This window comes from Narcine bancroftii, chromosome 14, assembly GCF_036971445.1.
Source record: "Narcine bancroftii isolate sNarBan1 chromosome 14, sNarBan1.hap1, whole genome shotgun sequence".
Classification (NCBI taxonomy): Eukaryota; Metazoa; Chordata; class Chondrichthyes; order Torpediniformes; family Narcinidae; genus Narcine; species Narcine bancroftii.
In genome coordinates, this window is record NC_091482.1 from 42,672,884 (window position 1) to 42,690,248 (window position 17,365).

The 17,365-nt window shown below is 37.7% G+C and overlaps 1 protein-coding gene across 2 annotated transcripts in view; it reads left to right on the plus strand.

Moving 5' to 3' along the window:
- Positions 1–17,365, plus strand: part of LOC138749470 (protein unc-13 homolog C-like) — an 877,967-nt gene that overhangs the window by 270,895 nt on the left and 589,707 nt on the right. For both annotated transcript variants that reach the window (XM_069910841.1, XM_069910842.1), the window contains exon 9: positions 4,536–4,599. In XM_069910841.1, the coding sequence (XP_069766942.1) occupies positions 4,536–4,599 (64 nt within the window). The remainder of the gene's footprint in view (positions 1–4,535; positions 4,600–17,365) is intronic.

A 17,365-nucleotide genomic window follows, 5' to 3' on the forward strand; every position in this document is an offset into this window, starting at 1 on the left:
TTGCTTTTTTTACTGCTGATCCAACCTGGAGGTTAACCTTTAGGTTATCCTGCATGAGGACCTCTGAGTTCCTTTGCACTTATGAAATTTGAATTTTCTCCCCATTCCAATAATAATCTTCCAAAATGTACAACTGTACATTTCTCAACATTGTATCTCATTTACCATTTCTTTGCTCACTCTCCTGAACTGCCCAAGTCTCTCTGCAACCTTTTGGTTACTTCAACATTTCCTACTCCACCACCTATCTTGGTGTCATCTGAAAACTTAGCCACAAAACCATTCAATCCATAATCTAAGTCATCAATACACATTGTAAAAAGTGGCCCCAACACTGACCCCTGCGGAACACCACTAGTAACCGGCAACCATCCAGAACAGGATCCTTTTATTCCCACCTTTACTTTCTGCCTATCAGCCAATGCTCCACCCAATCTAATGTCTTTCCTGTAATTCCATGGGTCTCATCTTATTTGGGAACCTATTATGCGGAACCTTATCGAAGGCCTTTTGAAAATCCAAATACCCGACATCCACAGCCTCTCCTTTGTCCATCCTACTTGAGATTCCCTCAAAACATTCCAATAGTTTTGTCAGGCAGGACCTTCCCTTCATGAACCCATGACCTTTCATGCCATGCACCTCAAGGTATTTCATAACGTCTTCCTTGAGGATCAACTCCAATAACTATCCAACTACCAGCGTTGGACTAATAGGCCTATAATTTCCTTTATTTTGCTTTCCTTCTTTCTTAAACAGTGGAACTACATTTGTGACTTTCCAATCCTCCAAACCATGCCAGAGTCTATTGATTTCTGGAAAATCATTTCCAATGCCTCCACAATCTCCAAAGCTACCTCCTTTAGAACCGTGGGTGCATCTCATTTGGTCCGGGAAGCTTATCTTTCCTTAGTCCATTCAGCTTACTAACCACTATTTCTCTAGTAATCTTGACTATACTTAATTCTATTCCCTGAGTCCTCTGACTATCAGGTATATAGCTATTCTTTTCCTCAGTGAAGGCTGATGCAAAATACTCATTTAGTTCCTCTGCCATCTTCCTGTTACCCATTACAGTTTCTCCAGCATCATTCTCAATCGGTCCTAGATCTACCCGTGTCTCTCTTTTACTCTTCATATATTTACAAACAACTCTATCCTTTTGTCTGTTATTTGCCAACTTCCTTTCATAATTCATTTTTTCATTTCTAATGACTTTCTTTCTCTCTCTCTGTAATTTTTTAAACATTTCCCAGTCCTCTGTTTTCCTACTAATTTTTGCTTCCTTATCTGTCCTCCCTTTTTCTTTCATTTTAGCCTTGACCTCTCTTGTTAGCCACATTTGTGCCATTTTTCCATTCATAATTTTCTTTTTTCTTGGAATATATCTATCCTGCACTTTCTTTATTTCTTGTAGAAATATCATCCAATTCTGCTGTGCCATCCCTTCGTCTAGCTTACTTTTCCAGTCAACTTGGGCCAGATCCTCTCTCGTATCTGTGTAATTTCCTTTGTTCCACTGAAATATTGACACATCTGATACCAGTTTTTCCTTTTTAAATTTGAAACTGAACTCAATCATGTGATCAATTATAATCACTACTTCCTAAGGGTTCTATCACCTTTAATTCCTCAATTACCTCAGGTTCATTACACATCATCCAATTCAAAACCGTCGTTCCCCTGGTGGGCTTATCGACGAGCTGCTTCAAAAAGCCATCCTGTAGGCATTCTACAAACTCTCTCTCCTGGGATCCATAACCTTCCTGACTTTCCAAATCCCCTTTCATGTTAAAATCCCCCATAATTATTTTGACATTTTCCTCTGACACACTTTTTTGCATTTCCATTTCCATCTGCTGTTTGGGGGCCTGTATATAACTACCAATAGTATCCTTGCCATTTCTTAACTCAACCCATAAGGATTCTACCCCATCTTTGCCCCTTCTTTCTAATGATTTAATATAATTTCTTATCATCAGGCCACCTACATGCCTATCTTCCTATAAACTGTGTATCCTTGGAGAATCACATCCATCTTTAAGCCATGTCTTGGTGATTGTCACAATGTAGCTGTAGCTGTACAACAAGGTCATCTATTTTATTCCTAAAGCTCTGTGTATTTAAGTAAAGGTCCCATTTTGCGGTATTTCTATTGTACAGCAAATTATCCTGTCTTTTCACCTGCCTGTCCTTTTTGTCATCTTTGCTGCACCTTATTTTGATTTTTTTCTATTTTCCTCTTTCTCGAACCTAATACGCTGGTTCCCTTCTACCCTAATCTCTGAACTCATAATCTTATTCCCAAACTCCTGCCAAGCTAGTTTGAACCCTCCCCAACAGCTCTCGTAAACCTGCCTGCCAGGATATTGGTTCCCCCTCCAGTTCAGGTGCAGCCTGTCCTTTTTGTACACATCAGAAGAGATCCCAATGATCTAGCTATCTGAACTCCTGGCCCTTGCACCAACTCTTCAGCCACACATTCATCTGCCATAACTTCCTGTTCCTATTTCTCTGGCATGTGGCACAGGCAGCAATCCTGAGATTTCCACCCTTGAGGTCCTGCTTTTTAACTTTCCTAACTCCCTCTATTCCCTCTTCAAGACCTCTTCCCTACTCCTATTGGTCCCCACGTGGACCATGACATCGGGGTCCTCTTCTAGAATGCTATGATCCGAAACATCCCTGACCCTGGCACCTTGGAGGCAACATACTATCCAGGAGCCTCAATCTCGTTCACAAAACCCCCTCTCCACTTATCTAACCAACGAGTCCCCAATCACCATCATTCTCCTCCCCCTTCCTTTCTGAACTGGGGGGGCCAGCCTCTGTGCCGAAGACATGATCACCTCGACTTTTCCCTGGTAGGTCATCCCCACCAACAGTATACCTATTGTTGATGGGAATGGCCACAGGGGTACTCTGCACCTTCCCCTTCTCTCTCTTGACTGTCACCCAGATTCCAGTATCTCTAGTTGGGACCTCTGTATATTGATACACATTTGATAAATTCACCAAGCCAGCTCTTTTACATAATGGGAGTCCCAATGAACATGTGGAAAAATTAAAATCACCTACTGTTACAACTTTGTTTCCTGCAGCTATCTGCTATCTCTCTATATGAAACAAAATTACCCGAGAAATAAAATAAATTCAATCTTGTCAATGGCCTCATAAGAAGCTGAATGGAGAAGTTAAGTGTGCTGAGCCACAGGTTCTAATGTGCAGCAAGATGTGGTCAGTTTTACTCTTTGTGCTTCTTGGCCACAACTGCCTTTTTGGTCATTTACTTTAGGAACAACAGCCCCTTTGCCCATGATTTGTCCTGGTTTCACAGAGTGGTGCAAAATGTTGACCTTGCCTATGGTATCAACGATGTGTTATTGCATAAATGGTACTCACATTAAATTGTAGTGTTATACTTTCACTGTTGATTAGTGATAGGAAATATGTTTTGTTATTAAAAAATGATTGCAACAGTAATTATTTGATCTCTAATATGTCACTCAAAAGCAGGAAACAATAACCGTGCCTTGTTAAGAAGAGTATGCTGCAACTTGGAAGAAATGTTGCTACTTCAAAGTAATGTTTCAAAATCAGTTTTATTATTCATTTTATTTATGAGATTTAAATTATGCATAGAAATATATTCCTTCCTCAAATCTTTGTAAAATTATTGCTCGTTTTCAATCTTTTGCTTTAATCTTGTGACTACCACGTCCAATAAAACAAGTTTGTGGAGAGACTTAATGGGTCAGGCAGCATCTGTGGAGGGAAGTGAAGAGTGGGAAATTTTGGTTGGGACCCTTCATCAGGACTATCAAATGTCATTTCATCCTTATATAATGTAGACATATCGCTCATGCTCTATGCATAGTGAAAAAGGAATGTTTTTGCGTTTCTCTCTTCTTTTCAAATGTAATATTCAAATGCTTTTTGTTATTTTTAGATTTCTTGAACTGGCTGTTGGGATTGGATCAGCAGAATAATGCTGGAGATTGTTCTCACTGTCCCTTACTTCGCAGAAACAAGCTTTTTTACTGACATGGACTGAAAGGGGGGGATGGTAAATGAAGTGAGATAAATGGACATCCATATACAGCGAATCAGAGGTGCTGCGCTTTGTTTTTTCCACTGGCACCTATAAAGTAAGGATTCCCTAGGGTTCGACTAATTACTGAGATGGACCTTCATGGAATATTCAAGTAGGAGTTGACCGTGGGTAGCTTCAGGTGTTTGTCTTTTAGCAGATGAAAAAATGTTTTGTTTTGAGGTTTTCAGGATTTCGGATAAAAGATTTTGTACCTGTAGTCATTAAAGCAGCTTACCAGGATACAGGACCACCTGGAAGAATCTGCAAACTCCACATTACCTGCTCGACAACCATCTAACCCTGAACTTAATGATAAATTAGTTTACTGACCCAATTAATAAATGGAATATACATTACTGGTACTGGGATGACAGTGTTTGCACATAATTCTAAAACTCCTGTGAACAATTCTTGTAACTTGAAAAATGTAATTTTCTTTCAGGGATACAGAGATCATTTGTACCAAATGTATTTCAAGATCAAGATGGAGAAAAGCCATTAAAAAAGTAAGACTGAATGTTTTGAAATAATTTAATTGCAGGATATTTTTTATTTTATTTTGGGAACTTTGGGAATCATTATGATTGGAATAGTTCACATGAAAATAAAAATAAAATGTTTCTTTGATTAGGATTGGGAATTTCAAGCTTGCATTGGGAGGAAACATTGTTGTTAACATTTAGTTAAGATATTAAAACAGAAAGAGAACCTTAATGGAAAAATGAAGTAAAATTATGGGGCATCATTAACTATGCAGGGTTAGGCATGATGGATTTAAATGTAATGCTTTAATGATACAAAGGTTTATGTCAAAGTTATTTGTGTAATTTTCAGGGAGAGGCGATTATGATCATACTAACTATACTAGAACTTCGCTGTCCCCTTTTTAAAACCCATTAGAAAGAACATTGGATCATTTCAGTGACAGGTAGCTGATGCTGAACATTGATTTTTACACCATTTTAAATTCAAAATATAATCCTTAATAATCTTGCAACGTGAAACAATTTATAATATTAACAACTGTAGTTTTTGTGATGTTAATCATTTGAAATTAACGGCTAACAGGTGGTAATTTTAGATTGTGAACATTGATCAATGGCATTATGAATAATGAGAATAAAATGCAAATAGTTTCTAGATATGTTGTGTCCGAGGGGAGTCACGTGATGTAGTAGTGGCCGGTCGGGGAACTCCAGCCCTCTCCAGAAAAGTAAAAAAAAGACAGTGAAAAAACAAAGACACAAACACAAAAAACAAAATAAAGTGAAAGTAAAGGTGTGGAGAAAATGGCAGCGAAAAAAGAAAAGCCAAAAGCAACGGGAAGAAGAGAAGAAGAAAGGACGTCGGAAGAAGAAGGTGAAGGCCTTACCTGTCCGAGGAGGCCCGCCGCGGAGAGAGAAGCCCGCTCCCTAAGGTCAGTTGAAGCCCCGAACTCAGGACTACAAAAGTGCACAACCGCGCATGCGTGATGCGCAAGACAAAAATAACACTGATGGGAGGGGGGACCAGCTGAGGAGTCAATCTCCACAGCTGAAATTGACAACCACAACAAAGCAGCAAGAGGAAAACACAGAAAATAACGAGAGCAAGAAAGAAGAGAGTAAAAAGAAATCAAAGAAACAACAGATGACCAACCCAGAGGAAGAAGACCAGCAGCAAGACACTTCTAGTAAAAATAAGAAGACCAAAAATACCCAACAAAATAAAACAAACAAACCAACAAGAAAACCAGAAGAGACAGAGGTAAAGGACACAGATCCTGGAGTGGACTCAGAAGAAGAAGAGGAAGAACACAGAGAATTGGAAGATGAAGGGAAGGGCAAGTACATGGATATATTTTTTTTAAAGAATATATGGAATCAGTAAAAGAATGGCAGTCACAAGAATTCAGTGAAATAAAAAGAAGAGTAAAAAGTACAGAAGAAAAAATGAATAGATTAGAGATGTCAGATATAGGAAAAAGAGTGGACAAGGTGGAAGAACGAGAAACAGCCATAGAAATGGAAGTAGATGACTTAAAAAGAAATTAGAAGAATCTGATAAAAAAGTTAAAGAGACACAAGAGCTGTTAGCTCAGAAGATAGATATAATGGAAAATTATAATAGAAGAAACAATATAAAGATAGTGGGCCTTAAGGAAGATGAAGAAGGCAAGAATATGAGAAAATTTATAAAAGAATGGATCCCCAGGGACCTAGGAAGACCAGAATTACAGGAAGAAATGGAAATAGAAAGGGCACACAGAACATTAGCCCCTAAACCACAACCACAACAAAAACCAAGATCCATTCTAGTAAAATTCTTAAGATATACTACAAGAGAAAATATATTGGAGAAAGCAATGAGGAAAATAAGAGAAGACAAAAAACCACTGGAATACAAAGGTCAAAAAAAATTTTTCTATCCAGATATAAGTTTTGAACTCCTGAAGAAGAGGAAGGAGTTTAATACAGCAAAAATGATCCTATGGAAAAAAGGATATAAATTTATGCTAAAGTATCCAGCGGTACTTAAAATAGTTATTCCAGGGCAGCAAAACAGACTATTCTTGGATCCGGAGGAAGCAAGAAAATTTGCAGAACAACTACAAAGACAGAGAGAGGAAGATATGTAACAAGAACAAAAATGACCATAAACTATATGTAGGTGTGTATGTAGGTATATATATATATATATATATATATATATGTGTGTATGTGTGTATGTATATATAAAAAAAATAGAATATAGGTAAGAACTAAGAAGGGAAAGAAAGGGAAGAAAGGAAGTATGGGGGGAATTAAGAGAGCGACCTTTGTTGTATATGAAGATTAAAATCTTTTCTGGGGGGGCTGGGTGGGGAAGAGTTACGGTCACTGCGAAATCAGTTGATGCTTGCGAGTGAATTCGCAAATCCAAATGGAGAGGGGAGATGTGGTTGCCTGACAAGGGACAAAGGGCAACTCAGGAAGGGGAGGGGATAGTGGAGTTAAATGAATTTTAGATAGGAGAATAAGGGAAATGTTTTATGTTTTAGAAATGTTGTCTTATAAAGTGTTCAAAAAAATAAAGCAGAAATGGATAAGAAGGAAAGATGATGAGGAAACGGAAAGGAAAGATAAACAAAGTATGAAATGGCTATGTTGAACTATATGACTTTAAATATTAATGGAATACATAACCAAATCAAAAGGAAGAAACTGCTAAATTTACTGAAAAAAGAAAAAAATGATATAGCATTTGTACAAGAAACACACTTAACTGAAGTGGAACAGAGAGATTGGATAGGACATGTTAACAGCAGCGCCATATAATTCAAAAGCTAGAGGAGTAGCTATATTAATCAGTAAAAATGTACCAATCAAAATAGAAGAGGAAATAATAGATCCAGCAGGGAGATATGTATTGATAAAATGTCAGATATATTCAGAGTTTTGGAATTTACTCAATGTATATTCACCTAACGAAGAAGATCAAAAATTTATGCAAGATATTTTTTTGAAGATAGCAGAAATGCAAGGGAACATACTAATAGGAGGGGATTTCAACCTTAATTTGGATTCAAACATGGATAAAACTGGGAAAAAAATTAACAGAAAGAACAAAGGAACCAAATTTATAATTAAATCGATGCAAGAAATGCAACTTTTGGATATTTGGAGGAAACAACACCCAAAGGGTAGACATAAAACATACTCAAGAATAGACCTATTCCTGTTATCAGCTCGCATGCAATACAGAGTTAGGAAAACAGAATATAAAGCTAGACTATTATCGGACCACTCACCCTTGATATTGTCAATAGAGTTAGAGGACATCCCACCAAGAATGTATAGATGGACATTAAACTCCATGCTACTTAAAAGGCAGAATTTTAGAGAATTCATTGAATGACAAATTAAAATGTACTTTGAAATAAATACGGAATCAGTGAAAGATAAGTTTATACTATGGGACGCAATGAAAGCGTTCATCAGAGGGCAAATAATAAGTTATGTAACTAAGATGAAGAAGGACTACAATCAGGAAACAGAGCAGTTGGAAAGGGAAATAGCAAATATAGAAAAAGAATTAGCAATGAAGGAAGACACAACTAAAAGAAGAGAATTGGCAGATAAAAAAATAAAATATGAAACACTACAAACATATAAGGTGGAGAAGAACATAATGAAGACAAAACAGAAATATTATGAACTAGGAGAAAAAACGCACAAAATTCTAGCGTGGCAGCCAGAACAAACTAAGAGAATGGTATTGGCATTAAGGAAAAAAGACAAGCAAATCACATATAATCCAACGGAGATTAATGAAAACTTCAGAGAATTCTACGAACAATTATATCAAACTGAAAACGAAGGGAAAGAAGACAAAATAGATGAATTATTAACTAAAATTGAACTACCGAAATTACAAACAGAGGAACAAAATAAATTAACAGAACCATTTGAAATAGAAGAAATACAAGAGATAATAAAAAAAAACTACCAAATAATAAAACACCAGGAGAGGATGGATTCCCAATAGAATTCTATAAAATATTTAAAGATTTATTAATTCCTCCCCTCCTGGAAGTAATCAACCAGATTGATAAAACACAAAGCTTACCAGATTCATGCAAAACAGCAATAATTACAGTAATACCAAAGACAGGGAAAGATCCACTCGCACCAGCATCATAGAGACCAATATCTTTACTTAACACAGATTATAAGATAATAGCTAAACTATTAGCAAACAGATTAGTCGACTATGAACGAAAAATAGTAAATCTAGACCAAACTGGATTTATTAAAAAAAGACGAACAACAGACAATATTTGTAAATTTATTAACTTAATTCATGCAGTAGAAGGGAATAAAGCTCCAACAGTAGCAGTTGCTTTAGACGCAGAGAAGGCCTTTGACAGAGTAGAATGGAATTATTTATTCAAAGTATTACAAAAATTCAGTTTACCAGAGAAGTATATTAATTGGATTAAAGCATTATATAAGGGGCCATTGGCGAAAGTGACAGTAAATGGATATATATCAAAGCAATTTAACTTAAGCAGGTCAACAAGGCAGGGATCCCCACTATCACCCTTATTGTTCGCGTTAGCTATAGAACCACTAGCAGAATTGATAAGAACAGAAAATAAAATAAAAGGGATAAAAATAAAAGAGAAGGAATATAAAATCAGTCTATTTGCAGATGACGTTATAGTATACTTAGCAGAACCAGAAATATCAATAAAAGAATTACATAGGAAATTGAAGGAATATGGAGAAGTGTTGGGGTACAAGATTAACACAAATAAAAGTGAAGCAATGCCAATGAATAATGTGTATTTCTCAAAATTTAAGAAAGAATCACCATTCAGATGGCAAACACAAGCAATGCGATACCTAGGTATACAAATCAATAAAAACCTCAGCCATCTATATAAACTCAATTATTATCCACTAATGAAAAAATTACAAGACGACTTAGAGCATTGGAAGGACTTACCACTAACACTGATAGGAAGGATAAATTGTATTAAAATGAACATTTTCCCAAGGATACAATACCTATTTCAGGCATTACCAATACACTTAACAGAGAAATTCTTCAAGAAGTTAAAGAAAATAATAAGGAAATTTTTATGGAAAGGGGGGAAACCCAGGATAGCACTAGATAAATTAACAGAATGGTATAAACAAGGAGGCTTACAATTACCAAACTTAAAAATTATTATAGAGCCGCACAATTAAGATACCTATCAGATTTTTATCAAACAAGGGAAAAGCCAGATTGGACTAGATTACAACTAGATAAAATAGGGGAGAAGATTCCTGAACATATATTATATAAATGGGATGAAAAATTGGTACAATGTAGGAATTCTCCAGTATTACATCATCTGCTCAACATTTGGAAGAAGATTCATGTAGAAAGGAATAAAACAAATTACCAACTACCAAAACTAATAACATAACATAACATAACATAACAATTACAGCACGGAATCAGGCCATTAGGCCCTTCTAGTCCGCACCGAACCAAACACCCCTTTCTAGTCCCACCTCCCTACACAATGCCCATAACCCTCCATCTTCTTCTCATCCATATACCTGTCCAACCTTTTCTTAAATAATACAATTGACTCCGCCGCCACTATTTCTCCCGGAAGATCATTCCACACGGCTACCACTCTCTGAGTAAAGAAGTTCCCCCTCATGTTACCTCTAAACCTCTGCCCCTTAATTCTTAACTCATGTCCTCTTGTTTTAAACTTTCCTCCTCTTAACGGAAATAGTCTATCCACATCCATTCTGTCTATCCCTTTCATAATCTTAAATACTTCTATCAAATCCCCTCTCAACCTTCTACGCTCCAAAGAATAAAGACCTAATCTGTCCAATCTCTCCCTATACTCTAGATGCTTAAACCCAGGTAACATTCTGGTAAACCTTCTCTGCACTCTCTCCACTCTGTTTATATCCTTCCTATAATTAGGCGACCAGAACTGCACACAGAACTCCAAATTAGGCCGCACCAACGTCTTATACAATCTTAACATCACCTTCCAACTCCTATATTCCATGCAATGATTGATAAAGGCCAGCATACTAAAAGCCTTCTTCACCATCCTATTCACGTGAGTTTCTACCTTCAGGGAACGATGCACCGTTACTCCTAAATCTTTCTGCTCTTCTGTATTCCTCAATGCTCTCCCATTTACCACGTATGTCCTATTCTGATTCTTCTTACCAAAATAAAGCACCTCACACTTATCAGCATTAAATTCCATCTGCCATTTTTCAGCCCACTTTTCGAAGCAGCCCAAATCCCTCTGCAATCCTTGAAAACCTTCTTCATTATCCACTATTCCACCTATCTTAGTATCGTCTGTATATTTACTAATCCAATTCACCACCCCATCATCTAGATCATTAATGTATATAACGAACAACAATGGGCCCAATACAGATCCTTGAGGCACACCACTGGTCACCGGCCTCCAACCTGACAGACAATTATCCACTACCACTCTCTGGCCTCTCCCTTTCAGCCAATGTTCAATCCATTTGACTATCTTAAAATTTATACCTAAAGACTGCACCTTCCTAACTAACCTTCCATGTGGTACCTTATCGAAGGCCTTACTGAAGTCCATATAGACAACATCCACTGCACTACCCTCATCCACATTCCTAGTCACCTCTTCAAAAAATTCAATCAGATTGGTCAAACATGACCTTCATCCCACAAATCCATGTTGAATGCTCCTGATCAGACCCTGTCTATCCAGATGTTTATAAGTACTATCTCTAAGAATTTTCTCCATTAATTTACCTACCACAGACGTCAAACTTACAGGCCGATAGTTGCCAGGCTTCCTCCTTGAACCCTTTTTAAATAACGGAACCACATGCGCAATGCGCCAATCCTCCGGCACTATCCCCATATCTAATGACATTTGGAAAATTACCACCAGAGCCTCTGCTATTTCCTCCCTCACTTCTCTCAATGTCCTGGGGAAGATCCCGTCTGCTCCTGGAGACTTATCCACCTTTATATTCTTCAAAAGCCTTAAAACTACACCTTTTGTAATCTCTATATTCCCCATATTTACCCAATTTGCTTTTTTTTATCTCACATCTCCCAATATCCTTCTCCTTAGTGAATACCGAAGAAAAGAAACTGTTTAATATCTCCCCCATTTCTCTAGGCTCCACACACAGTTTTCCGCTCTGATTTTCTAAGGGACCAATTTTGTCTCTAGCTTTCCTCTTACCATTAACATATTTGTAGAACTCTTTTGGATTAGTTTTCACCCTGCTTGCCATAGTTTTCTCGTACCTTCTTTTAGCTTTCCTAATTCCTCTCTTAAGATTCCTCTTACATTCAATGTATCTTTCAAACATCTCCTTAACTCCATGCTTCTTATATCTAATGTACGCCTCCCTTTTTCTTCGAACCAAGTTTCCAATATTCCTTGAAAACCACGGCTCTCTCAAACCTAACAGGAACATAAAGCTTTTGCACTCTCAAAATCTGATCTTTAAAAGACTTTAATTTCTCTACTACATCCTGCCCATAAAACAAATTGTCCCAATGCACAACCTGCAAGTCCTTTCGCATCTCCTCAAATCTAGCTTTTCCCCAATCAAAAACCTCAATCCTTGGCCCTGATTTCTCTCTTTCCATAATGACATTGAAGCTGATGGCATTATGATCACTGGACCCGAAGTGCTCGCCAACACTAACCTCCGTCACTTGACCCATCCCATTTGCCAACAGTAGATCTAACACTGCTCCTTCTCTGGTCGGCACCTCTACATATTGTTGTAAAAAACTATCTTGCACACATTTCACAAACTCTAACCCATCCAGTCCTTTCACAGAATGTGTTTCCCAATCTATATGTGGAAAATTAAAATCTCCCATAATTACAACTCTGTGCTTATCACAAATATCTACTATCTCCCTACAGATTTGCTCCTCTAGGTCTCGGTCCCCTCCGGGTGGTCTATAATACACCCCTACAAGTGTAACCTCTCCTTTCCTACTCCTCAGTTCCACCCAAATAGCCTCCGTGGATGTGCCCTCTAATCTATCCTTCCTAGGCACCGCTGTAATATTTTCCCTGACAAGCAATGCAACCCCACCTCCTCTTGCCCCTCCGACTCTATCACACCTAAAACAATGAAACCCAGGGATATTCAGTTGCCAATCACATCCCTCCTGCAACCATGTCTCACTAATCGCTACCACATCATACTTCCAAGTATCAATCCACACCTTCAGCTCATCCACCTTTTTTAAAATACTCCTGGCATTAAAATATATGAATTTCAGAGATTTCCCAATTTTTAATCCCTGTTTTCCCTCATCTTTAAGAACAAACATTATTTACTTTTCCTGCCAATTGCCCTTCATCTTCTTCCAGAGCATTTCCCTTCTCTATCACCTGCCCATCCATATTCAAATACTTACTACAAACTTTCTTTGTTTGCATTCTAACCTTCTCCTTACTGCTCTGTACTATTTTGTTCCCTCCCCCCCAACCATTCTAGTTTAAAGGATCCTGAGTAGCCCTAGCAAATACCTCTGCCAGGATTCTGGTTCCCCTGGGATTTAAGTGTAACCCGTCCTTACTGTACAGGTCACATCTCCCCCAAAAAAGGTCCCAGTTATCCAGAAACTTAAAACCCTGCCCCTTACTCCACCCCTTCAGCCACGTGTTAATCCTCCACCTCATCCTATTTCTATTCACACTGTCATGTGGCACAGGGAGTAATCCAGAGATTACCCCCTTTGCGGTCCTTCTTTTTAACTCCCTACCTAACTGCCTGTACTCACTCTTTAGGACCTCTTCTCTAATTCTCCCTATGTCATTGGTACCTACATGTACCACGACCTCTGGCTCCTGTCCCTCCCACTTTAGGATATCTGGGACACGAGCAGCAACATCTTGGACCCTGGCACCAGGGAGGCAAACCACCATCCGGTTCTCCTTGCTGCGTCCGCAGAATCCCCTATCTGTCCTCTTAACTATGGAGTCTCCTACCACAATTGCCCTCCTCTTCCTTTCCCTCCCTTTCTGAGCCTCAGGGGCCGACCTCGTGCCGGAGGCACAGCCACTGTCACTCCCCCCAACCTTGATGTCCCCCTCAACAGTGCTCAAAGAGGCGTACTTATTGCTGAGGGTTACATTCACAGGGCTCGTCTCTGGCACCTTACGTTCTTTTGTCCCTCTCCTAACAGTTACCCACCTACTGACGCAAAATCAGCTAATCCCTTTTACAATAGATAACCTTTCCTTTAGAGAATGGGAGAAAAAAGGGATCAAAAGAATAGAAAATTGTTTTTCGGGAAATAAATTATTATCCTTTGAACAAATGAAGGATAAATATAATATAACTCACGATACAGTGTTGGCATACTACCAACTGAAATCATACTTGAAGGACAAATTGGGAAGCAGTCTGAGGTTACCAGAGGGAAGTAATTTTGAATATGTGATTACAGACACAATGATAATCAAAAAATTTGTAACAAACATGTATATTAAACTACAAGAAAAGGAGAATGAGGAAACAAATGGTAAAACTAAACAAAAATGGGAACAAGATCTAAACATAAAGATAAAGAATGAAACATGGGAGAAGTTATGCTCAGGAACTATGAGAAATACAATAAACACGAGGTTATGTATGATACAACATAACTGGATACACAGGCTATACATTACACCTCAAAAGTTAAATAAATGGGACCCAGCAGTATCTGACAGATGCTTTCACTGTAAAAAGGAAATGGGAACAACATTTCATGCAATTTGGACATGTGAGAAAGTGATAACATTTTGGGAAGATCTAAACTAGATATTAAATAAAATCACAAAAAGCAATATACCAAAAAATCCAGAGATCTTCCTCCTAAGTAACATAAAAAACAAAGAATTTGGACTCGATTTGGATGGTGCACAAAAAAGATTTGTTAGGATAGCCCTAGCTGTAGCAAAAAAATGTATTATGTCAGTCTGGAAATTAGAAGATAACTTGAGAATACAACAATGGTATATAGAAATGAATAAATGTATTCCATTAGAAAAAATAACCTATAATTTAAGAAATAACATTACAATATTTGAACAAATATGGGAGCCATACATGAAACATAATAGAGAAAACCTATCGTGGACATCTATCACCTAAAATGACAGAAGGAGAAGAGAATGAAAAGAACTGACTCAGTGGAATTTCTTGTTCATTTTTATTGAGTGACAACATTGTTTGACGGGTTTAATGTATCTTATATTCTGAACTTTAAATAAATGGGAGGGGAGGTAGGGAGGGAGGGAGGAGAGGAGGGAAGGGGGGGAGAAAACGACACTGTATATATTTAAGAAAGAAAATGTATGTATCTTGATCAATATGGTTTATAGTGTGAAAAATAAAAAAAAATTAAAAAAAGATATGTTGTGTCCAAGGATTTCATGACATCACTTCCTGAAATATATTGCTTTTAGTCTTTACAAGCAATTGAAGTTTGGAGATGACATGAAGATTGGAGGTGTGAAAAGTGCAGAGGGTTGTCAAAGACTACAGCAGGATATTGACAGGTTTTTGAGTTGAGTGGAGAAATGGCATATGGAGTTCAATATGGAAAAGTATAGTGACACTTTGGAAGATCAAAACTGAAGGCAGTGTACAAGAATTCTTACCAATGTGGAGGAACAGGGATCTTGGGATCCAAGTCCATAGATCCCTCCAAGTTGCCACACAGGTTGATAGAGTAGTTAAGAAGGCTAATGGTGTGTTGGCCTTCAGTTGGGGGAATGTTGCAGCTCTATAAAACTCTGATATGACCACACTTAGAGAATTACGTTCATTTCTGGTTGCTTAATTCTAGGAAGGATGTGGAAGCTTTAGAAATGGTGCGAGGGGATAATCCAGGATGTTGCCTGGTTAGGGAACATGTCATATGAGGAAAGGTTGAGCTAGCTAGGGCTACGGGAGGTGACTTAATAGAATTGTATAAGATTATGACAGCCAACACCTTTTTCTCAGGGTGGCAATTAAGATGAGTGGAGGAAAGCTCAAGGGAGATGTCGGAGGTAGGTTTTTTTTTACACAGAAAATGGTGGTTGCCTAGAATATATTGCTGAAATTGGTGGAGGAGGAGGTTAGTTCTATTGAGACATTCAAAAAACTCTTAGGTGGTCTTCATGGATGTAAAAAAAATGGAGAGTTATGGACTGAGATGGTGAGGGAGGTTAGGCAATGTTACACTCAGATTTAATCACGACTTTATTTTTTTTTCAAAGAGTTCAGACTGAATATATTTCTTCATGCATGTGTAAATTTTTGACAGTATTACTTTTGGCCAAATTGCATGGTACTTAATAAAAATATTTAATATTTGTGTTGAACATTTTTATTGAAGAGAATAAGTAGAGGAATAAATAAAATAAGTACAGAGAGAAAGATAGTATTTAAATGTAAGAATGTTGCAGTTGAGTTTATTAATATGGAGTTAAGAGTTTTAGTTATGAAAATATTTGCTTGTTTTGTTTCCCATTCTATTTCATTCTAATAAAATAATTAATTTCATCTATAAATGAACCATTTTTCAGACTACTGCAACACTTGCAAAATTATTTTTAAAGTGAAGCTCTTTTTAATTTACAGCTGCAGGTTATTACTGAGAATTTATATCGTGTACAGGTTTACAGGGATCTGCCAAAATGCTGAGAAAAGATGTTGTTGGGTTTTTTTTGCATTTGGATAAGTAAAATTTGAAAAAAATGCTCATGTAAATCCAACTTCATCTGAACTTTGTACTGTGGTTGCATGGACGCTCTTTTCAAATGCATATAAATTTAATGTGATCACTTAAGAATTATATGATACAGTATTTGGGTCACCATAAAATTATCAAAAAGGTTGATTCGACTGCAAAGTTAATATTGAAATCTCTTTTCTAAATTGGATTTTATAATTGAGGCAACCATATATTGCTGGCTTTGGTTGTGATCTTTTTCCCTGCTATGTTCATCTCAGAATAAAGATTTATTGTCATGAACAAGTCATGAAATTCGGTGTTTTGTGGCAGCATCAGAGAGCAAATATTCATATTATAACCACCTTATGATGTTACTGTAAGAAATTAAAAATAATGGTTCACAAAAAGTAAGGCAGTGTCTATGGTTCATTGATTATTCAGGAATCTGATGGCAACAGGGAAGAAACTGTCTTTGTGTCATTGAGTGCTTGTCTTCAGGCTCCTGTACCTTTTTCCCAATGGTAACAGAGTGAAGAAGGCATGGCCTGGGTGGTGGGGGTCTTTGAGGATAGAGGCTGCTATTTTAAGACACCTCCTCATGTAGATGTTCTTGATAGAGTGAAGTCTGTTGCCTTTGATGTCGTAGGCTGAGTTAACAACCCTCTGGAGTTTATTCTCAACCGGAGAATTGTTGCCTCCATACTAGGCAGCGATGCAACTAGCCAGAATGCTCTCCAAGGTACACCTATAGAAGTTTTTGAGAGTCTTCGGTGACATACCAAATCTCCTCAGACACATCACAAAGTTTAGCTGCTGGTGTGCCTTCTTTGTGATTGCATTAATGTGGAGGCTACATGACAGATCCTTGGAGATGTTGACACACAGGAATTTGAAGTTCTTGACCTTCTCCAATACTGAGCCCTCAATAAGGATTGGGTCATGTTCCCCTGACTTCATCCTTGGTTTTGCTGATATTGAGTGCAAGGTTGTTGTCATTACACCATTCAATGAGCTGATCTATCTCCCTCCTGGACG